The 24,815-nt window shown below is 37.3% G+C and overlaps 1 protein-coding gene across 6 annotated transcripts in view; it reads left to right on the top strand.

Moving 5' to 3' along the window:
* The window catches only part of MYO9A (myosin IXA), a 211,124-nt gene that overhangs the window by 81,893 nt on the left and 104,416 nt on the right, over positions 1-24,815 (top strand). For all 6 annotated transcript variants that reach the window (XM_004711954.2, XM_045285720.1, XM_045285719.1 and 3 more), the window contains exons 14-16: positions 1,007-1,126; positions 18,961-19,036; positions 23,246-23,389. In XM_004711954.2, coding sequence (XP_004712011.1) covers positions 1,007-1,126; positions 18,961-19,036; positions 23,246-23,389 — 340 coding nt within the window. The remainder of the gene's footprint in view (positions 1-1,006; positions 1,127-18,960; positions 19,037-23,245; positions 23,390-24,815) is intronic.

Raw genomic sequence — 24,815 nt, 5'->3', positions numbered from 1 at the left:
TTCCTAAAAGTACAATAAACAAATGGAACTGTTTTATTGACTTTGTCTCTATCATTAAATTATGCATTTTGTTTCTAAAAGCCAAAAAATATTTTTTTATTAAGAAAAAACTACTTAACTAGAGATGGTCTATATGTGAATGATTCATAACTCTCCTAAGCCTGGAAATCCTGTGTTTTCTTTTATTGCTAATGTTTATTGTACTAACACTTCTTTTTCCCCTTTGTCTATTATTCAAGCTACTACATTTATTATTCAAGATACTATTTAAATAGCACACATCTCGGGTGTTAATCTTGAATGTTCTATCTTCTCTTTCCCACTGGTAATTGATTTCTTCCTCACATTACTTAGAAATGATGGCCAGCTACACATTCTCCAGCTTGGCCTTCAGATTTATGAATAAGAAGTACTGCCAAATTTCCTTGCTCGGTAATGCTTTTCTTCAGATTCATAGGCACACTTGTTGGAATTCCTGCAAGTGTGGTTAATTGCAGAATCTGTGAAAATTGTTTAACTTTCAGTAAATTGTTTGGAATATAGTTTTCTTCTGGGTTCTATCATTGTTTCGTGTATGTTGCCAACTATAGCTAACTTCACTTCTGATCCATTTTTTTAAAAAGAAATGAAATCAGACAAATTGTTTTGATTTTCTTAAAATTTAATTTTGGAAATTTTTTAGGGTGTTAGTGCACAGCACTTTGACCTTGCCATTAGCAACCCCATGCCTAACCCACAGTGCAACAAGGGGCTCCTTAGTGCACAGCACTTTGAATATTGCAGAGGGCACTTTGTATATTTGAAAAGGACGTTCCCCCTGCCCTATTATTTTTGTGTAATTTCTTCATATTAATTGGAAAAATAGTGATCTCATCCCTATCATTTGATCCATTTTTATATACTCTAAAGCTAGTTGGCAGCATTGCCTTTGGTGTACTCTGTTGGTTTGGGCTTATGTAATGTCTTTTTCTTGTCTCCATTTTTTGTTTTTCTTTTGCTTCCTAAGGACATGATGACACAGCGCCATGTGCACTTTTGAAAAGTATGGATAGTTTTAGCTTTCTACAGCACCCAGTCCACCAGAGGAGCTTAGAGATTCTGCAGAGGTGCAAGGAAGAGAAGTACAGTAAGGCTGAAAGTCCTGCTCAATTCTGTGTCATCACATGCCTATCGGGAAGTGGAAACCAGGGCATTCTATACCAGGGTGGGCCATCGATTGCACGGGCAACGTGACCTCTCTAATCCTTGTGACCTGTCTCAGGATATTTCCATTGAGACTTCTTTCTCTTGAAAATGCTTATAGGCCTCTTCCTTTTGCCTGGTTAACTATTCTATTTGTCTATAATCCTTGGCTTATTAAATTATTCTTGCTTATATTTCCTGAATTGGTTATTTTTTGGTAAAAATAAATAATGCTTTTCATCCAGCCAATATTTTTAAAATGTTAATTTGATCTAATTGAAGTAAAATAAAACTGGAGTGTAGCGTATGCTCTTTGATAACGTTTTGGCAAATATGTACACCCATGAAACCCTCACCACGATTGCACTAACTACTAAACATGGTCAGCATTCCTCATGCTCCTCTCTAAGCATAGTGGAGTTTTATGCTTGTATTGCAGCATCAGCAATGTTACTTGGTGTCTTTGATAAATCATAGTTTGATTGTAGCTCTCCCTTTAGAATTTCCTTTGTCCGCTTTAAAGTCACCATTATGTTTTAGTTAAGGTGAAATGGCAGAAAGTGGATGAGCCTGTATTTTAAATTAAATTGGTGTAAAAAGATGATCCTGGTTTCCATTTCCTCCTCCTCATTTATTACATTAATTCTGCATGAAAACTGGTTCTTTTGCTTACTGGGAGATGACAGGTGGTGGGCTTCTACTATAGTGGGAGTAAAGGGACCCTGCAGGGACTTCAGAGTCCATATCAATGGAATTGATTGAATCTAATGGACTTAATTGCAATGGTTTGTTTTTGTTCTTCAGAGTACTCAAAGCCTAATTTAGTAGGTAGCATAGAATGGGCCTAACTTACTTTCATAATGTGTTTGGACTGTTGTAAATTGCCCCAGATTTAGTTTGCTACTTTTGTAATTCTCTTTGAAAGTCTATGAGATTTTAATACTTGGTTGTCAATAAAAAGAGATGATAAGAATTCTTAGGAGCAAATGAGGTTTCTTATAATCATGTTACATAAAAAGCAATGTTTGGAAAAAAAAAAAGCAATGTTTGGTATAAAAAATGTTTAAAATATCTTGAAAAATACTATAAAAATATATATTTTGTTCATTTTAGGATGGTAAGTATTTCATTTTTTAATTTTGAAAAGTATATTCTTAATTATTGCTATTACTTCAAAAATGTATACAAATCATTATTTCAACTATTATTCTTACTTTTAAAACCTTTTGATCATTGGAGCATTATTTAAAGTGGTCTATAAATTTTTTATAATCAGACCTTAAATTCTTCCTTTTTTAAAAAAATTCTAAAATAGTTGCAACTGGTGTATTTGCTGTGTTGTGTTTCATGATGACTTTCAACCTGCCCACTCAGTCTGCTTGTATTCCAGCTTACTATATATGGATCTAGAACAGAAGGGTACCACTTTCAGGAAATTAAGCAAAATTTGCATTTATGTATGTTCAGGGATATTTATTAATTGCTACATTTGTGAAACATGAGCTTTTCCATTATTTTGTATATTTTGTTACATTTTCATTTTTAGTACTAGCAAAAATTCAAATTTTAAAATATTTGAAATTATAACTTTAACTGTGAGAGATTGTTTTTAGAACAGCTGGGGGCAACCAGTGAAGTGATTTGGTGAAGCAAATAAACCCACTGCAGGTAACAATGTTAAAACTGAAAAAAGCCAACTATTTGAAAACACTGGAAAAAAAGACTAAGAGCAGGCAGAAACCAAGGAGAATTTATTCTTGAAAGTTAGATGCTCACCTCCCCAATACGATGGCTGAAGACAAATGGGAGTATAAGCAAATGTGGTGAAGAAAGCTGATGGTACCCGGCTATCAAAAGATATAGCATCTGGGGTCTTAAAGGCTTGAAGGTAAACAAGTGGCCATCTAGCTCAGAAGCAACAAAGTCCACATGGAAGAAGCACACCAGCCTGTGTGATCACGAGGTGTCGAAGGGATCAGGTTACCAGACATCATCAGAACAAAAAATCATATCATTGTGAATGAGGGGGAGTGCGAGTGGAGACCCAAAGCCCATCTGTAGGCAATTGGACATCCACTTACGGAAAGGTATTGGGGAGGAGACGAACCAGTCAGGGTGCAGTGTAGCAAGATGAAACATACAACTTTCCTCTAGTTCCTAAATACTTCCTCCCCTCCCACTTTCATGGTCCCAATTCTACCTTACAAATCTGGCTAGACCAGAGGATGTACACTGGTACAGATAGGAACTGGAAACACAGGGAATCCAGGACAGATGATCCCTTCAGGACCAGTGGTGGAGCAGGGTGGGTTGGAAAGGGGGAACCAATTACAAGGATCTACATATAACCTCCTCCCTCGGGGATGGACAACAGAAAAGTGGGTGAAGGGAGACGTCAGACTGTATAAGATATGACAAAATAATTTATAAATTATCAGGGCTTCAAGAGGGGGAGGTGGAGCAGGGAGGGAGGGAGAAAAATGAGGACCTGATGCCAGGGGCTTAAGTGGAGAGCAACTGTTTTGAGAATGATGAGGGCAATGAATGTACACATGTGCTTTACACAATTGATGTATGTATGGATTGTGATGAGCCCTTAATAAAATGATTTATTTTTTTTAAAAAAAGTAAACTATGTGTTTGTGGCATTTTATGCTCCCTAACTCCAGAGACAGAAAGCCACAACCAGACTTACTTGAAATGTCAAAGGACAAGGTCAAGGATTGGCAGACCAGCTAGAAAATTGGGAGAAAAATCCTGTAAATAAGAGCTATCAAGTGACTAAAATCCCGAAGTCAATATATGTACTCTGCCTACATTCTAAAGATTAAACTTCTAAACTATATTGCTGAAAATTTTCCATATTTGAATAAGAAACAATAGCATTTAGATTTGAGAAAATCACTAAATAATAAGTACAGAAGAAAACTATACTTAGTTTTATTATAATCACAATACTAAGTGCTAAAGACAAAGAGGAAATCTTGGAAAGAGCCAGAAAAAAAAACTTTGCATTAACAAAAACTCCAAATCCAAACTCTGCCAACAATCAAGTCTAACTCACAGCAACCCTACAGGATAAGGTAGAACTGCCCCTGTGGATTTCTGAGACTGTAACACATTTACAGGAGTAGAAAACTTCATCGTTCTCCCATAAAGTGACTGGTGGTTTCAAACTTCTGAGCTTGCAGTTAGCCCTGCCCCAACATGTAACCCACTACACCACCAGAATTCCTGATGTATTATGTATTGGAGAACAATGATGTGATTAACAGCTAACTTCTTATTAAAAACAATAAAGCCCAAAAGATAACAGGAAATCATTTTTAAAGGGCTGCCCCCCAAATAAATCCAACATTGAGCCAAAATTTCTGTGTTTGCAATTTTGGTCCAGATAAGTTTCTTTTAGAAGGAAAAAAAAAACTGGTCAATAAAACACAGCAAAATCCAATTTTGCTACAATGTGTTATCCACAATATCCAGTTTTTAGTTAGCAAAAGTATACTTCAGAAATGAGGGTGGTGGTCATGATTTCAGGCAACATCCCTATGAGTTGGCGTAGTTATGTGCTTAGTACTGTTTTACCTCCTGCATAGTTCCTGGGGTCTCAGAAGCTTGTAAATGGCTATCTAAGAGACCCACAGAAATTGGTAGGCCATATAAAAGCAACTCTCTACACTACATGAGCTGTATTCAGTAGAAGGCAAGGTACGGCGGTGTTTCCCAAAGTGGATGATACCACCCTCTGGGGGTGCTGGAATGATCTAAGGGAGCTGCAAAAGCAGACACCTACACTTTATCCTAGCTTGTGGGCTGTTGTACAAAATATATTAATTGGCTCGGGGCTCTGCGTATTATTTTAATCCTCCTGAAAAGGGTACAGTAGGCCAAGTTAAGTTTGTAAATCTATGATCTGCAGCAACAGAAGAAAAAGGAGAGTCAGTAATACCCATTGCATTGAGTCAGTTCCAACTTAGTGCACCCCCATAGGACAGTAGAACTGCTTTCATAGGGCTGGCAAGGTTCAATAGTTAGGAACGCAGGCTGCCACATCTTTCTCTTGGGTGTGTACCAACTGCTGCCCTTTTGGTTAGCATCTAAGTAGTACTTTAAGCACTGTGCCACCAGGGCTTATTAGAATCATCAGTAGGTGCAGGATATAGAATACTTGGTTAACCGCCTCCATGAACAGCTACCTCTTTCCCACGAGTCCAGAGGAACTGGATGGTGCCTGGCTACCATTATTGAACACTTCTGTCAGAGGTTTTTTGAAGAATGCTGAACAGAAGGGGTGAAATGCAAAGCAGAATGGACTCGAGCCTTTCTTGAGCTGTGAAGGCTGGAGGAACCCCTAAAGCTTTTGATCTGAGGTCATCTTTAAATAGTAAACCAAAAATATCCACTAAAGTCTTCCTAAAACCTAACAGTAGTTTAACTTAACTAGTAAAACATGTCTGCCGTGAACATTGTGTTGTTTGAAGATATATCTGCGTGGGATCAAATTGCAGATAGGAACCTTAGGGGCAGTAAGTCTGTGTTAATGGTGGAAGAATAACTCAGAAAACGTTGAGAATGGCTGGCTAACTTAAAGAATATAATTAGTACTGCTAAATTGTTCATGTAGAAACTATTGAATTGGTGCCCCCCTTTCCAAAATACTTAAAAAGTAAAAACCATTTTTAGCTCAGGCCATAGGAAAGCAGGCAGCAGGTTTGATTTGGCGCTGTGTGTAGTTTGCTGATCACAGTATTACAGGAGGATATTAAGAAAATATAAATTAAAAAAAAGGAAAGAAAGAAAATAGAAATAATAAATATTTAGAAAAATACAAATAACTATACATGTTTTTTCCTCTTAAATGATATCTGACTGTTAATGCAAAAAATATGATAATAATGTCTCTAAAATGAACCAAAAGACATATATAAACCATAGATACATGAATAAATTTTGGATACACACTTAATTATTTATAGTCCCCATCTGAGAACAATTAGTTTTTATGACATGACCCTGCTCGATACTAGCCCTTATGAATTATCTCATATCACTGAAGATATGATTGCTATAGCAAAGTGTGGAGAAGAAACTAGATACTGCCTATTAGAAAAAAATAGCATCTGGGGTATTAAAGGATTGTCTTTGAACAAGCAGATATTTGAGTGAGGTGTCAACTGGGCCCACACAGATCTTGTGTGACCCAAGGATTGTGAATGATAAAATCCATATCTAAAGGAGGGAATGGACAAAATAATAATAATTTATAAATTATCAAGGGTTCATGAGGGAGGGGGGCACGGAGAGGGAGGGGGGAAAATGAGGAGCTGATACCAAGGGCTCAAGTAAGCAGCAAATGTTTTGAGAATGATGATGGTAACAAATGTACAAATGTGCTTGATACAATGGATGTTTATATGGATTGTGGTAAGAGTTGTACAAGCCCCAATAAAATGATTTAAAAAATAAACAAATAAATAAAGGAGGGAATGGTAGGCTCTGGATGACATTAGGAGCCTATAACCCATTCTCAGGGTCCACACTTGATTTAGGCTTTCAATGAATCTCCTCTGACCATAGACCAGGGAAGTGGATAGCTTTGCTATCATGCAGAATACAGTGGGTTATGTTGTTTTGTTTTTCTGTATTTTGTTTTCTGGGTTTTTCAATGTGAGAAACCCTGGATGGATGGTTCCTTGGGGACGGGGGTGGGGGTGGGGGTGGGGGTGGGGTTGAGAGGTGGGAAGCTGATGACAATGAGTACAGGAAAGAAGTAAATGTTCTAAAATTTATTGTGGATATGATTGTTCAATTCTCTTTAATATGATTGAACTGTTCAATTGTATGATACATGGATATATGCTGTGTTAGTCTGGGTAGACTAGAGAAACAAATCCATAGAAACTCATGTGTATAAGACAGTTTCATATAAAGGGTAATTTGTACATTAAGAAAGCATTTCAACCCTGTCTAGTCCAAGCCCTAAGTCCGATATTAACCCATATGTCCGATACCAATCTATAAAGCCCTCTTCAGACTCACGAAACACATGCAATGACGTCAAATGCAGGACGATCACAGGCCAGTGGGTAGAAAGTCTTTGGATCCAGTGGTGGTGTAAGCATCTCAACGCTGGCAGGGGTCTCCACGTGGCTTCTCCAGCACCCAGGGCTGCATCAGGTTATTTCCATGTGACTTCTCCTCAGGGATGTCTCACAGGGAGTCAGCCTTGTCAGTCTCCAAGGGAGTGAGCAGAATGAGATGTTTCCCGCCTCCAAGGAGGGAAAATAGCTCCCAGAATTCTCAGGAGAAGCCCATGGCCACACAGAGGCCTCCATTGGCTATGACCCTATTGACAGGCCAGACCCCACCCCTTCACTCCCAATCTTCTCAAAACCAGATTATGTAACTACCACATATGCCAATAAAACTTTTTAAAAATTAAATTTAATTTTTTAATTAAAACTATTGGGGGCTCTTACATCTCTTATCACAATCCATACATTCATCCAGTGTGTCAAGCACATTTGCACATATGCCGCCAGCATTATTTTCAAAGCATTCTCTTCCCACTTGAGCCCCTGACATCAGCTCCGCATTTCTTCCCCCTCCCTCCCCAACCCACCTTCCCTCACGAACCCTTGATAAGTTATAGATTATTATTTTCATATCTTACATCATCATCCATCTCCCCTCACTCATTTTTCCATTGTTTTGTTCCCTGAGAACGGGTTATAGGTTGATCTTTGTGATCCATTCCCCTTTCCTCCCCCAACCTTCCCCTAATCCTCCTGATAGCTCTACTCGCATTGTTGGCCCTAGGGGTTTATCTAACCAGGATTCCCTGTGTTGTGGGCTCTTATCTGTAACAGTGTGCATGTTCTGGTCTAATCTGATTTGTAAGGTAGAATTGAGGTCATGACAGTGGGGGGAAAGAAGCACCAAAGAACTAGAGGAAAGTTGTGTGTTTTATCAGTGCTATACTGCACCATGTGGGCTTTGTTACTTCTCAGTTAGATGGCTGCTTGTTTATCTTAAAGCCTTTAAGACCCCAGACTAAAACAGAATTGAAAAAAGAAATCAATAACAGGAAAAAAATGGAAAATCCTCTCATATTTGGAAAATACGCACACACATAAATAACTCATTGGTCAGAAAAGAATTCATAAGGTCAACCTGCAAGCATTTTGATCTGATTGATAGTACAAACAAACCACATTACAGCTTATGGAATGCAGCTAAAGAAGTGTGCGTAGAAGAAAAATTGTAGATTTAATTCTTTATATTAGAAAAAAGTAAGGTCAAGAATTAGTGTTTTACTTTAAGAAAGTAGAATAGCTCATTGTACCTAAAAGTAAATAGAATTTAAAGATGAAATCAGTGAAATAGAAAACAGACTAAAAGGAAAAATAAGAGGAATGAGAAATTTATTTAAAAGAGCAATGAAATTGATAAGATATCTAACCCCACACTGTTCAATAGAACTTTTTGTAATGATGAAAATGTTAATGCTAATATTGTCCAATACAGTAACCACTGTGGTAACAATCTCTTTTAGAAGAATTCATCTTTTTAAAAAATAATCTTTTAGAAGAAATCTCTTTTAGATTAATTAATACCCGATTAATACCAAGGAGTTGGGGATTGATGATGTCCCAAAAGTCCAACTCTTCCATGATGCTATTTGGCTTCATTCTCCCCCTGCTTCCTCCCTTGAATAAATTCCCTCATGTTACTGAGTTTTTTAAATCATGCAGCATCCCACAGAAACGCAAAAATGTTTGAGGAAATGTCCCTAGTGGTGGTGGCTGCTGTTCAGTTTAGAATCCAAAAATCAGGCAAGGGTAAAGCAAATGCTGGGTCCAGAGGAAGCACTCTGATCCTGGCCCTTGCAGTAATGAGATCACACCTCTCTGCTTCTTAGAAGACTAATTTTGTATGCAGCAGGATGGCATCACGGGGAAACCTCTTCACAATTACTCACCAGAGAATCCTATCAGTATCATTCCCCACAGTATCATTCCTACCAAACCCTTGCAGGGAAAGGTTGTTTGGCAGAATTTACATTGAATATCAATAGTGCAATCAAATATAACCCTTCGCTTTTCTTAGCTATTCCGGATATAATCCATTTTCCATCCATGGGCTGTATCTTTTTATGCACATATGAATTGGGGCATCTGGCACGAGGTTTCCAATAGGCATTGACCTCCTCCTAAACTTAATCAGACAAGCCTTTTCCCAGGCCACTCCAGAAGTGGTGTTTTACTTCTCAGCTACAGCATTTCATTCCTTGCATCCATTACTAGTAACAAAAACCAAGCTAACCATTAAACAGAATGTGACCCAATTCACACCCCCTGCTAAAGTCAGGTCTTAATCTTACCCTTTCTGTTCATTAGCAGATAATGCCCTCCAAAATGAGACTATAGTCACAGGCTTATGCAGTCCAGAATTATACCACATAAAGGACTATGACTGGAAGAGCCATATGAGTTGACTGACTCAGCCAATAGCCATGCATGTGTCTGTTAAAGCATCTGAAATGTGGCTAGCATGATTGAAAGTGAAGTTTTAATTTCACTTAAGAAATTTCCATTTTAATAGTCACTAAAGTAGCTACTATACTGGATAGCACAGTCTTAATGATTTTGATAAGGAAAAAAGAGACAAGGCACAGAAACTAAGATTGGGAATGAAATAGACACAAGTATATGTGCTTACCGACATCGAAATGATGAGAGAATGCTGTGATGAAATGGGAAAATTCCTTGAATATTAAAAAGTTATTAAGACTGACTCAAAAATAGAAAATCTGTATATTAATAATGAGTCACCAAGTAAAATCCCACACAATCCCAAATTCCAAGCTGAAAATAACTTCAATAGTGAGTTTTTTAGATGTCTAAGAAAGGAGTTATAACAGTTTTACTCAATCTTTCAGTAAATGGAGAAACAAGGAACAGTTCCCAACTCATAGCATGTGGTCAGTCTTATTCTGATACCAAAACCTATTACAGGAAAAATACAAATCAACATACTTCAAGAAAACCCAAAACCAACCCAGTTGCCATCTATTCCATTCCTATGCATAGCGACTTTACATAGGGTTTCTCAAACTGTGAATCTTTATGGGAGCAAGCTGCCTAATTTTTCTCCTGTTGAGCAGCTAGTGGGTTTGAACTGCTGACCTGTTGGTTGGCATTCCAGTGCCTACCCCCACAGCACCTTAATAAAGTAAAGGAGCAAACAGTCCAGCAATCCATAAGGAAAATACATGAAGACTGAGTGAAGTTTACTCCAGTGAGAGTTTGGTTTGGCATGTGAAAAGCAATCGTTGTGACTCACTATGTGAACCATCTAAGAAAAAGTAAAACCATATAATTATCTCAGTAAATGGAGGGAAAGAGTTTGTCATAACTCAATACCCATTCCTATTTAAATCATTTTGCAGACTAGTAATGGAAAGCAACTTCCCCAACCTTAGAAAGTACATGTCTGAAAATCCTATAGCTAACTTCATACTTAATCATGCCATTGAGGACAAGACAAAGAATGGCATAAGATTTCATCATTTATATTCAACATTATAGTACAAGGCATGGGCAGTGCAATACACGCCAGAGGTATATAGATTGGAAAGAAGGAGACACCATGGTATAGAAAAATAGTAGGTCTCTGAAATACTAGGTTCCAAAATCTAAAAATGGAATTTAACAACCTTATAAAGTTGTGGTAGTTTAGCAGTGTATATCTAGAAAGCAAAATTTACAAATCTCTGATACTCAAACTTGTAAATGTCCTCCAGTTACCCCACTTTCTGGTATCCTCCATCTTGTGTCGTTCCCGCCCACATTTTGCCAGTTTGCTTGTGTGAAGTTGGCACATGGCAGAAGTAGAGCAGTATCACTTCTAAGATGAAGTTTTAAAAGACTGCAGTTTCCATTTGGAGCATAGTCTTGTTTGCACACATGTATGCTTGCTCTCTCTAAGAGAAGTAGCTATCCCTGTTGTGATCCCACTCAAGCTTCTGACCAACTGGCAGTTAGAAGCCTTGTGAAAATGAGACACTTCTCCCTTGTTGCTGTTCGGATTCTCCTTTTGTGTCCCACCCCACCCCCATATTTTACTGTTTGTTTTGGTGGTAGTTTATGCAGTGAACTAGATTCTTATAAGAAGAGTACAGGAGCAGCATGTGACCTCTGACTTCACAAGAAGGAAGGAGACTCTGATTATCATCCCAAGGCCAGTTCCTCTGAGGCCAAGATCAGACATGCCTCCATCCTCCTCCTTTATCAGTTCTACCACCAATCATCCCTCTCGTAGCACACTCACTCTACTTCTCTGCTTATTTCAACGATTTATTGCAATGGTCACACAGAACTCAGTTAATACTCATAACTCGAGTTTATTAAAGAAGCTAACGGGTTCCAAGTTAGGATCAGAAATGCCATAGGCACAGGTCTTTGGTCAGAACAGCCTCTTCCCAGACTTGCCCACAGGCATGCTTCTCTTCTGGTCCTCAGTCTGTCAGCCATGCCACCCCATTGCCTCTGCTCTGTTTGGGCAGTGTTGCAGAACACTATTAGTGCTGCTTACAATGCCCCCAAAGTCCACCATTCCGTAAGCCTCAGCTCTAGCTCCATGGACCAGCAAACCTAGTTCCTCCAATGAAGTGCCTGGAGGCACTCCATATTGCATGCAAACCTCTTGATGGAAAACGCTAAGCTTTACTAGCTTCCTGTGGCACCATGCCATCTGTGCTATGTCTTGTTTCTGCTGCTGCTGATCTGCTGCCACTCCTCTAGCTTCACAGCTTTCCGCCTCCGGGATCAGGCGGTTCAAGAAACAGGCTTCTCAGAGTCTGCAGGATGCATCTGCTCCTGGCTCTCTTTTCTTAAGGTAGCCAAATACCCCTTTCTGCTTTGAAATGACAAAATTGACCAATTGCCACATTCAAGTTCCAATTCTTTTAAATAGTTTTATTAGGGGCTCATACAACTCTTATCACAATCCATACATACATCAATTGTGTCAAGCACATTTGTACATTCATTGCCTGCATCATTCTCAAAACATTTCCTCTCCACCTAAGCCTCTGGCATCAGCTCCTCATTTTCCCCCTCCCTCCCCTTCCTCCTCCCTCATGAACCTTTGATAATTTATAAATTATTATTTTGTTATATCTCACACTGTCTGACGTCTCCCTTCACCCCAATTTCCAATTTTTTATAATCACAATGACCCCTGCTAATAATCTCTTACAACAAAATCATATAATCTTATCAACATCTTCCCCACCATCTCTTTCTAGATCCATCAGGAAAAGAGAAAACCCACCCATGCTGCAGAGTTGCCCCCAGCCATTTATTTAGTTAAAGACTGGCTTCAAACCTAACTCATTGGTCGATTCAGACCCTATTTGACAGGGTAGGACTGCCCTTGGCTGTTTCCAAGACTGTAACTGTTTATGGGAGTAGAAAGCCTCATCGATCCCTTGGAGCAGCCCAGTATGTGACCCACTGTGCCATCAGGGTGATGGGCTGTGGGTAGAAGAGCCAGATCAAACCACTACACTACAGCTTTTTATTTCACTCTTTATCTTTGACAGTTGACAATTGATTTTGATTTTTGTTAATATGGATCTCAATGGGAGCTCTGGTAGTACAATGGTTACAGTGCTCATCAGCTGACTGAAAGATCAACGGTTTGAACCTACCAGCCGCTCTGTGGGAGAAATATTTGGTCAGCGTCTGTAATGATTTACAGTCTGGGAAATCCCATAGTATAGTTCCGCTCTACCCTATAGGATTACTGTAAGTCAAATCAACTTAATGGCAGTGGTGGATGGGGAACTCTCTTTGAGTTTGCCCCTCTTGGAATATGTTGTCATTCTTGATTATAGAGATTACTGTTTTTCATCAATCACATGAGTGCGTTCAGAACCATCTGCTTCAGATTCATTCCATTCATTCAGCTGTGGCTGACAGCTTGGATAAAACCTTTGGAGAGAACCTGAATCAGTAGCTAAGTTACTCCTGAATTCCTTTACGCTTAACTTTTGATGAGATGCCTGACAGTTTTCCCAAATGATTGCACAATTCCTGCCAGCAGTGTGTAAGAGGTCCTCTTTCTCCACATCTTTACCATACTTGTTATTTTGCTTTTTAAGAAATTGCATCCATCCCACAGGGTGTGGTGTCATATCTCATTGTGGTTTTGATTTATAGTTCCTTAATGATGTTGAATATCTTTTCATGTGCTTATTGGAAATTTATATATCTTCTTTGTAGAAATGTTTAGTCAAGTCCTTTGTCCAATTTTTAGTTGTTCTGTTGTTGGGATGTTATAGGTCTTTATATATTGTATTATACAAAAGGTATGGAATATATAGGAGGGTAAATCAAGTTATATTGCTACAAAATCAGAGAAACGTTTATTAAGTTTCAAAATGTGAAGTTACTATTTTTCAACATATCCTCCATCTAGGTTTTATACTTCTGAAGGCAATAGTTTCATCTATCTACCCTTCCCCAATGATTTCTGCACTTTTCTATTTATATCTTGTCACAACAATCGTTTTAGTATTCTTGGGGGACTCAAATCATGTTCCTTTTAAGTGTTCTATGTTTTCTATGGGTTTGGGCACACAATAAAGTGTGAAGAGGCAAGATCAGGGTGAGAGGAGGTGGAGTAGGTTTCCCAGAGGAATTCTCATAGAAAGCCCTGGCAACCTTTGCTTGGCAACCACAGATGTGTCTTTGCTTGCTGAAGAAAAATAACCTCAGCACAACTTTTCCTGACCTTTCCCTCACCAATACAGTTTTCAATTTTCTTACAACTTGTTCTTAACAAGGTCCACAACCATTGCGTATCCATCCAGAATATCAAGATGGCCCCCTTGGGATCCTCCTCCCTCAGGAAAACAAAACAAAGTGAAAAACATGAGCTGACCTCTGAGCCTAGAAAGCCATTGTTTTGCTAGACATTTTGGTGGGGGTGGGGAGCATCCTAATGAGATTAAGACAAGTGTTTTACTGAGAAAATTTGTTTATAGCCATTCACTGATTGCAGAGAGATATTTAAACATGGCATGCTTGGAATAAACCCACTTTTGTATGAACTGAAACCCTAGTAGAAACACACTTGCCTTTATATATTCTAAACCCTTATCAGATATATGCTGGATATTTTATTTTATTCTTTATGTTGCATTTCCTATTATTGATAATGTTTTTGTCTCACAAAAGCTTTTAATTTTGATTTAATCATATATATGTATATTTGTTCTTTTGTTGCTCATGTTTTAGGTATCTTATCCAAGGTCATAAAAAGATATGTATAATTGATGAATTTCATAGTCTTAGCTCTTATATTTAGATTATTGCTCTATTTTGAGTTTATTTTTTTATATTCTGTGAAGGGAGGAGTCCAAGTTGATTCTTTTGCATGTGGAAATTTTATTATCCTAACTCTATTTTTGGTGAAGACTATTTATCCCATTGAGTGATCTTGGCAGCTATGCTAAAAATGAACTGACCATAAAAAGATTAGTTAATTTCTTGACTCTCAGTTCTGTTTCATTGCTCAATGTGTCTCATCTTGTGTCAGCACCTCAATATTTTGATTATTGTATCTGTGCTGTAAGTTCTTAAATGAGGATGTATGACCCTTCTTTCATTTTAAATATTATTTTGAAAATTTGGAGTCTCTTACAATTTCACATGAACTTGAGGATCAGATTTTCCATTTCTGCACAACAGATAATTGTATTTCTCTTAAAAAGCAAAACCAGTGATCTTTACATATGTATATATAAAAACAGTTTTAGAAGTCAGCAAGTTCTAAAAGTGTGGATCAGGTATTAGGCTGAAGGCTTCTCCTTAGGACTCATGTAGCAGGCCACGCCCTTGAGGGAACTTCCTTCCCCTCGATTGGCTACTCATAGTAGTCTCTTCATGGTAGATTACTGGGTTTTAACTGCAAACTTGGCCCAGCCAAGTTGAGACAAAACAAACTTGGGACAAATTTGTAGGCTGCTTTGGATGTATTTTTCACCTAAACAATATTACGTATTTTAATCATGAAATGGGATATGTCTTTTCATGTATTTAGGTCTTAAACATAAATTGTTCCTTTTGCTATATTTTGTAGTTTTTGATGTAATTTTCACCTCTTTGGTTAAATGTATTTCTATGTATTTTATTTCTTTGGATGCTACTGTAAATGGAATTCTTTTCTTAGTTTCCTTCTTAAATTCATTGCTGATGTATAGAAAACTCTTGATTTTCTATGCGTTATAATTTTATCATTTAACTGGGTCGAATTAATTTGTTCTGTTAGTTTTTTTGTCTGAATTCTTTGGTATACTGTATATGTAAGATTCCATCACTTGTCTGGCAGTTTGTCATAGTGCGGCGGCTTGTGTGTTGCTGTAATACTGGAACCTATGCCACAAGTATTTCAAATGCCAGCAGGGTCACCCAAAGTGAGCAGATTTCTGTAGAGCTTCCAGTCTAAGACCTGATGACTAAGGAGTCCACTTCAGAAGAATTAGTCACTGAAAACCTTAGGCATAGCATTGTTATTGACTATACAAAGGCATTTGACTGTGTGGATCATAACAAACAATGGATGGCCTTGAGAAGAATGGGATTTCCAGAACACTTAATTGTGCTCATGCAGAACTTGGACAAACGTTCAAGGCAGTTGTGTGACCAGAACAAGAGAATACTGCGTAGTTTAAAATCAGGAAAGGTCTACTTATTCAATCTTTGGTGAGCAAATAATGAGAGAAACTGTATTATGTGAAGAAGACTGGGACTGGAGGAAGGCTTATTTATTAACAGCCTGCCATATGCAGATGACAAAACCTTTCTTACTGAAAGTGAGGAAGACTTGAAGCACCTGCTGATGAAGATAAGGATTGCAACTTTACCACTGGACCAATAGGTAACATTATGATAAATGGAGAAAAGATTGAAGTCAAGGATTTTATCTCCCTTGGATCCACAATCAGTGCTCATGCAAGCAGTAATCAAGAGATCAAATGATAAATTGTATTAGGTAAATCATCTGCCCAAGAGCTCTTTCGAGTGTTGAAAAGCAAGAAGGTTACTTTGAGGACTAAAGCACACTGACTCAAGCCATAGTATTTTCAGTTGCCTCATAGGCGTGTAAACGCTGGACATTGATAAGGAAGACCAGTAGAGAATCGAGGCGCTTGAATGTGAATCTGACGAAGAATATTGAAAGTGCAATGGACTTCCAAAAGAACAGACATCTGTCTGCCGTGGAAGGACAGCCAGAATGCTCCGTAGAGGAAACAGTAGCAAGACTAATCGAGTATTTTGAGCATGTCAAGAGAAACCAATGCCTAGAAAAAGGACATCATGCTTGTAAAAATAGAGGGGCAGTGAAAAAAGAAGAAGCCCCCCAACAAGATAGATGAACCCAGTGACTGCAACAATGGGTCAAAATAAGAACATTTGTGAGGATGCACAGGACCAACCAGTATCATGTTCTATTGTACATGGGGTCTCTATGAGTCAGAACCGGCTCACTGGCACCCAACAACAAAACATATACATGAGATCATCCCCTCTCTAAATAGGGACATTTTGCTTGTTCTTTTTCAATTTTTATACCTTTTATTTTTCTTGCCTAATTGCTTTGCCTAGGAATTTCTGTACATTGTATATGAGAGCCCCATGTGGTGGAATGGGTTATCTTTGGTGTACAAATCACAAGGTCTGTAGTTCAAAACCACTAGCTGCTCCATGGGAGAAAAATTAGGCTCTTTCTACTCTTGTAAAGAGTTATAGTTTCGGAATCCAAAGGGACCCTTCGATCTTGTCCTATAGGGTCCTATGAGTCAGAATTGACTCAATGGCAATACATTTGGGTTTGGGGGTGGTGGTGTTTATTTTGGTTTGGTTTTTGGTAAAGGAGGCATCTTTGTCTTATTTCTGACCTTAGGGGGGTTTTCACCTTTAGGTGTGAGTTGTGGTTTTTAAATAAATGTTCATCAACAAGTGTTGAAGAAATTTACTTTTAGCCTTAATTTGCTTAATATTTTCCCATATCAATTGTTAGCTTTTGTCCAATACTTTTCCTTCTTTAATTGAAACGTGGTTTTCTCTTATTCTGTTACTATGGTATATTAGTTGCTTTTCTTCTGTTGAACTACACTGTAAGAATGAATGTTTTCTTCAGGTGCTGTTAAGATTCTTTCTTGGTCTTTGATGTTGGCAGTTTGATTATGATTTTTGTCAGTGTGGATCTCTTTGAGTTTGTTGACATTCCTGAATATCGAAATTAATGTTTTTCATCACATAAGGGAAACTTTCTGTCATGTATCATCAAACATTCTACCTTTTCTTTTCCCTCCTCTCCTTGTACATATTGTCTTGGTGAAGTATGTAATGCTAGTTTACCTTGGTGTCCCCTGAGACTATAGCCTTGATTCCTCAGACACAGTGACTTACTCCCTCAAGGTATTTGGTTATATCTAAGAAGTTTTCACAACTTTGCCCCTTGTATACTCCACCCCATTTATAGATACATATGTAGCAGAGATAAATACACATCTACAAATATCTTGTGTCAGGTATACCCCCCCCACACACACACACATTCAACATGTATGTTTAGCCAACCATCTATTCATAGATTACCTTCTGTTGCAAGATTGTGTACATATCAGTAATTACCTGTGTTGCCTTTAATTCTTGCATACCTCCCATAGTGTTCCCCTGCCTCCATAATTTTTTGCCAAGTTTCTCCTTATTTTATCTTGCTTTCCCTGTCACCCAAATTAACTCTTGTTAAGTTCAGGGGTCTTCAAACTACGGCCTGCGGGCCACATGCAGCACGCCGAGGACATTGATCCGGCCCGCCGGGTGTTTTTGCCCCATTTTGTTTTTTTACTTCAAAATAAGACATGTGCAGTGTGCATAGGAATTTGTTCTTTTTTTTTTTTTAACTACAATGGTCTGAGAGACAGTGAACTGGCCCCCTGTTTAAAAAGTTTGAGGACCCCTGCTCTATCTAGTTAATGATTTCTCTTCCTTCCTTTCCCACCCTTGGTAACCATCAAAGAATGGTTCTTTTCACTTTAATACATTTTTAATGGATACCTTAGGATCATTTATGTATAAGTTTATGTCATCAGCAAATAGAGATCATCAAAATTGTTTCTTTGAAATGTACCTTAACTATTTAATGGTTTATGTGTGCTATGAAAGTTGATAGCTGTATGTTTATGGAGCTTAATTTTTTAAAATTAATTTGTCCTTTTGATTCTCATTGTATTTGTGAGATTAATTGATTTTTTAAAACCTATAGTCTATATTGCTTAAAGAATCATGCATCAGAGTGAGATTGTAATTTTTTTATTGTATAAAGAAGAATTCAAATGCTTTTAGACCTTTAGAAAAAGATGTACTTTCTTAATTTTAATTAAATGAGAGAATAAATAAAAGAGTTCAATATTAAGTCCTCTAATTCAGTTCCTATTTAGCATCAGATTTCTAAGTGACAGTCATGGGAGTTAGTTTGTACCAGCCTAGCATTATGTCATTTGGGTTACTCTAATAAGTTGCTTAAAAAGATGGATCATTTTAGCCGGAATTTGGACAAATAAACTGATTTTTACATTTCTGACACGGGTAGCAGTTATTTACTATTGAAGTACATTAATTTAACTTACTCACAATAAAATTGTTTTGTGTTTAGCTTTTCTTAGCACTGATTTGAAAATCTCTGCTTTTGATCTGCTAGGTATAACCCGGAAAAATCCCAGAACACCTCTGTCTGATCTCCAGGGCATGAATACTCTAAATGAAAAAAACCAACAGTAAGTATGTTTTGGGTTATGTTTTTAAGGAAATATAGAAGAAATGATATTTTCATATGGCATTAAGAATTACAAGAAAATAAGCCTTGGTTTGTGGAAATGGTGAAGAAACAAAGTAGTAATAAGCTAAGAGTTAACAAAACCTGTGAGACAATTGTTCAAGAAGACCTCAGGTAACTTGACTATTCAGGTTGGTTTGGTTCTTTGCCGCATCTTACACCATCCAGTATATCCATTCACCTGCCATTCTGTTCCCTCTAGTGGGGTTACTCTGTTTTAAAAGGTTTCCTGCAAATATATTAAAAATGAGTTCTTATGTTTTTATTTCTCAGACCTTTCTTGCATTTTATATTTCTTGGGAAATTTCAGGGTTATTCTGCTTTGTTGAGTGCGAAGAAATCTTATTTGTACGTAATACTTGCATCACTAGTTTACATCAGAGCTTTTATGGTGGCTGTGGTAACCAGAGCTTACTATGTAGCATCTTCAATGATGATGCCTTGAAGGGAACTTGGGAGAAAAATAAAAAAATTCACTTTTAAATTTTCTAATAGAATTTCCTTGTCTTTTACACACACTATTACATAAAGGCTGTTGTTTATATGAGTAAGAGAAACATTGTTTAGTTTCTCGAATCTCCTCTTAATATTATAAACATGAAGATATTTGGTCTTCACAATGTCCAGTATGGTAATTAACAAGAATTTTCTGTATTTAAGTTGAACTTGTCACTTCATTGGTAATGTCTTCCAATTTGACTTAATGTCTACCTAATATGTTATCGATTATCTGCTTAATAACTTTTTAATAATTCTTTGTTTGCTAAAAGTTGTCTGTATTCACTCAACTGACATTTAAGATAATTCTTAAGCATTTGGCCTTAGCCAACTTTATTTAGTTAAATGCCAGCAAATCCACATTTCTTGCTATCCTTACTATGCCTGCCCTTTGTTTCCTTAAAGCTTCTACTTTGGTAATGATGAAGTCCAGCACATTTGTATGTTAAATTTTATCACATCAAAAAGAAATTTTGTATCTATTAACTGTTTCCACACTTACCAGCCCTAAGTAACCCTAAATCTAAAATTTTTTTAATTGTTGAAGGAGTTGATTTACATTTCATATAATCAAATATGTATTCCATAACTCAAACTACTAACCAAACTACCTAATAGCTTGCCGTGCCTCCTTTTACATACCTCTTCTTTCTCTTGTTAAAATACTCTTTCCCTTCACCAAGTTAACACTTGTCTATTGCTTCCCCTGCCTTCATTCTCAGCCCTGGCAGTTAACAAAATTATGTTTCTTGTTTTTTTTTCTTGTATAATAAATGGTTTTCTACAATATTTGTCCTTAGGTGATTGACTAACTTCATTCAGCATAATCCTTTCAAATCCGTTCATGTCTTGAGATGTTTCACAGTTTCATCAGTATTCTTTAGTAATGCAGAGTATTCCATTGTGTGTGTATACCAAAATTTACCCATTCTTCCCCTGATGGGCATTTAGGCTGTTTCAGTATTCTAGCTATTATAAATAGTGCTGCGAGTGTGCATGTCCCTGTCTGTGTTACAGCTCTTACTTCATTCGGGGTTGCTGGGGCAGATGGCATTTCCATTCCCAGTTGTTGGAGGAAGTGCCACACTGCTTTCCCCAGTGATTACACAGTTTTACAGTCCCACCAGTAGTGGATGAGGCATGCCGTCTCTCTTTACACTGTGTCCTCTCCAGCATGTTTAATAACGGCTTTTCTTTAAACTTTGCTGTCAATGTCAGTATGCGGTGATATCGCATCGCTATTTTGATTTCATTTCTTGGGTGATGATGAGCATTTCTTCATGTTTGTTGGATGCCTGGATGACTTCTTTGTTGAATTCTCTGTTCATGTCCTTTTAAAAAAATTTGTATTGCGTTAATCATATTTTTCTTGTGAATGCATCTGCTTTCCTTCTTTAAATTGGTGTCTGCAATATGTGGTCTGTTGTGTTTGACTGCTTTGATTGTGTTTTGTTGACAGGATTGTACTGGTCAAGCCATGTTCATCTCCTGTTACCATTCTTCCATGTATGCTTCTAATTCTGGATCCTTCTTGTGTAGTTTCCATTGATAGCTGTGCTCTTGACAGCAGCTGATCTGGGTATAACAGTTTTGGCATTGGTTTAGCAGAAAGTCTGTTCAACTTCAACTTCTCAGTCAGAATTAGGCAAAGCTAAACCATTTGAGATGCCTATGGCTTTTGTTTCAATTAGGGCAGGAATAAGAATAATTGCTTCCTCACAAATTGGTGTGAATGGTCTGTGCTGTAGGCTGTATCTTTAAGATCATCTAGACCAGCGGTTCTCAACCTATGGGTCGTGACCCGTTGGGGCCCAAACCACCCTTTCACAGGAGCCGCCCGATTCATAACAGTAGCAAAATGACAGTGATGAAGTAGCAACGAAAATAATTTTATGGTTGGGGGGGTCACCACCACATGAGCAACTGTATTAAAGAGTCGTGACATTACAAAGGTTGAGAACCATTGGTCTAGATCTCTCTTAAAATGAATTTCTCTGGGCATTGTACATAGGGTGTTTTTGTTTTTCTTCAAACTGATGTCTTATCTTTCTTAGTACCTCAAAGAGATATGTCTAGACATGTTATAACAAGTTAACATGAGTTTATTTTGGTGCAGAACATTTTAAAATTCATGCAGTTTTTTTTATAATGTGTATTTTCTATGATTCTTTTCTAGGCCCCTGGTATAGTTGTCTACATTAAAACTAGGACATTTCTATTGATACTTTAGTATGAACTAGACTGCATTCTCACCATTATTCCTATACTCATTTGTGTGTGTACACTTAGTTCAGGAAGTTGACGGATGTACAGATTTTGTCATACTATCACCACTGTCTACATGCTTCCAAATTTTTTTGTCATCTCAAACAATCACAGTAACCCTTTATGCAATAACTTCCCATCCCCTCCTTCCTCTAGTCCCTGGTAGCCACTAATAAGCATGTACCTTAAGCATTTTCATATTCTACATATTTCATTTAAACAGTACAGTTATGACCTTTTGAAGTAAAGTTTTCCACTTAACATGGTGTACTTGAGACCCATCTAGGTTGTTGCAAATGTCAATTGTTAATTTCTTTCTATTCTAAGCACTCTTTGACTGCCTTTTGTGATACTGTTTTCTTCTTAAGTTATTAGAGCCATTTTTATAATCAGGATACAAGTCCCTTATCAGATATTTGATTTGAAATATTGTATCTCACTCTGTGTTTTCTTTTCACTTTTTAAATATCATTTGGAATCCAAACATTTAAAAATTTTTATGAAGTTCAACTTCATAGTTTTTCTTTCTGTTTTCTCTTGCTTGTGCTTTTGTTGTTGTATTTAAGAAATCATTGCCACGCCCCACTCTTCCAAAAAAAACCCCAAAACAGCGAGAGAGAAAAAGAAACCATTGCCCAAACAAAGTCATGAAAGAAGGAATTCTGTATCAACAATTCTGGATCTGTTGGTGTTCTGTTGAGTAAATGGGCTCTCTTTTCAGTTTCCCTTAGAGCCATTGTAGGATTGGGGTCTCATGTTTACTACTCAGTCATCTGACTGTATTTCAGAAATGTATTGTTATTGTTATTTCGCTTATGATCTTTATTCTGATATTATTATTGATTTAAAAGATTTTATTAGTGTTTTAGGAGGTTTCTAGAGGAATCTAAATATATATTCAGTCTATATGCTTTCCCAGAAAAGCTCCCTATTAATCCTTTATTAAAAAAAAAAATATATATATATATATTTAATCGTCATTACTCAACATACCAATTGTTTGGTTTTAAGAATTCACAAAGGGAAATTTTGAGGTACAAAGATTATCTCAGGGCAATTTGTTTTAGGGGTTTATTCAGCTTTCTTGACTCCGGAAGGAATGGATTTTAGGAGAATTTGAAATTCTGTTCTCCATTTTCCCTCTCCCATTGCTATTTTATATTGTAAAATATGTTTTACAATATGTTTGTAAAATATATTCTATATTTTATATTGTATTATCATTACTGGTTTCTGTTGTAAAAACTGGCTTTGGTTTTCTGCTGGCTTAGTAGTTTTTCTAAAATATAACTTAGTACATGAAGTTTTATTTTATTTATGGAAGCAGTTTAGAGAGTGTGACAGAATTACTTAATAAACTAAAGCACATTTCATTTATTCCTAACAGTGATACATTTGACATTGCCTGGAATGGCAGAACGGGGATCCGGCAAAGCAGATTATCAAGTAGTAGCTCCTTGCTTGACAAAGATGGGATATTCGCTAATACAACTAGCAGCAAACTCCTGGAGAGAGCCCATGGAATTCTCACGTTAGTATGCTCTCAGTAATGTGGATTGCTTTTAAAGATTAGTTTAAATTTCCTGAATGAAAAAATGAAGAGGGAGCTGGTAAAGCATCATTTTCATAAGTAGAATTTTGAGTGAATTAAGACTCAAAAGTATTTAGTGAATGTTTAGAGCAAAGAATCTCTTGCATTAAACTATATTTTCTATATCACCAAGAGTATTATGGCCGAATGAATTTATTATAGAGATGATTCTTTTTTACTTCCAGAGAGGGAAAATGTTCGCTTCTCAATCTTTCTTGGTTAGGAGGAGGAGGACGCTTTCTGCTGTCGTCATGGTTTGAGACCTCAGCAACCCCAGGGAGCAGTGCTGCTCTGCCTCACAAGTTCCTAGGAGTCGGAATGAACTCTGTGGCAGTGGTCGTCCTTATTGCAATTCCTTAGTTCTGGAGGTTCTGACAGATTGGTCATGGAGATCCCCTATGGAAGGTGTTTTCATTCCACTTTCCACAAACTTATCCAAGTCTGCCATTCCTCGTTACATGATTGTATAATTGGTTTGAGGAAAGAGATAGAACCATGTGGCTCTTAGCTACTTGTGCCTTACACTATCCCAGACACATCTGCAGTATACTTTTTGACTACTACCTACAGGCATGACTGAATTGGAGTATTTTGTGTGTATGTGTGTCTTTTTTTTTTTATTATTGGGGGCTCTTGCAGCTCTTATAACAATCCATATATCAGGTGTATCAAGCACATTTGTACATATATTGCCATCATTTTCAAAACATTTTATGTCTACTTAAGTCCTTGGTATCAGCTCTTCTCTTTTTCCACCCTCCCCCGTTTTCCAACCCTTGTGAATTCTTGATAAATTATAAATTATTATTATTTTCATATCTTACAGGGCCCGCTGTCTCTCTTCACCCACATTTCTGTTGATCGCCCCCCTTATTGGGGGGAGGGCTTATACGTCCATCATGAATTGGAGTTTTTAATGTAGTCATTGCTTAGTACTATTTATTTATGTAGGGCTCCCTGCAAACTAGAAATGTTCACTTTTTTACTCATCACAACAACTTTAAGAAGTTTGTGTTATTGTGATTCTCATTTTGCATTATTATACAAATTGAGGCTCTGAGAGTTTAAAGTCATGCATTAATAGTGATCAAAGTTTAGATTCAAGCCCAACTCTTTTTGATTTCCTAGCCCATGTTTATTCTGTTTTTATTTTTATTTTTTTAATCGTTTTATTAGGGGCTCATACAACGCTTATCACAATCCATACATACATCAATTGTGTAAGGCACATTTGTACATTCATTGCCCTCATCAGTCTCAAAACATTTGCTCTCCACTTAAGCTCCTCATTTTCCCCCTCCCTCCCTGCTCTCCCCTCCTTCATGAACCCTTGATAATTTATAAATTATTATTTTGTCATATCCTG

The sequence above is a fragment of the Echinops telfairi genome, unplaced genomic scaffold (genome assembly GCF_000313985.2).
Source record: "Echinops telfairi isolate 266 unplaced genomic scaffold, ASM31398v2 ScPeMD7_7475;HRSCAF=8513, whole genome shotgun sequence".
Classification (NCBI taxonomy): Eukaryota; Metazoa; Chordata; class Mammalia; order Afrosoricida; family Tenrecidae; genus Echinops; species Echinops telfairi.
Note: the sequence above shows the minus strand (reverse complement) of the source record. Positions and strands in the feature narration are given on the sequence as shown.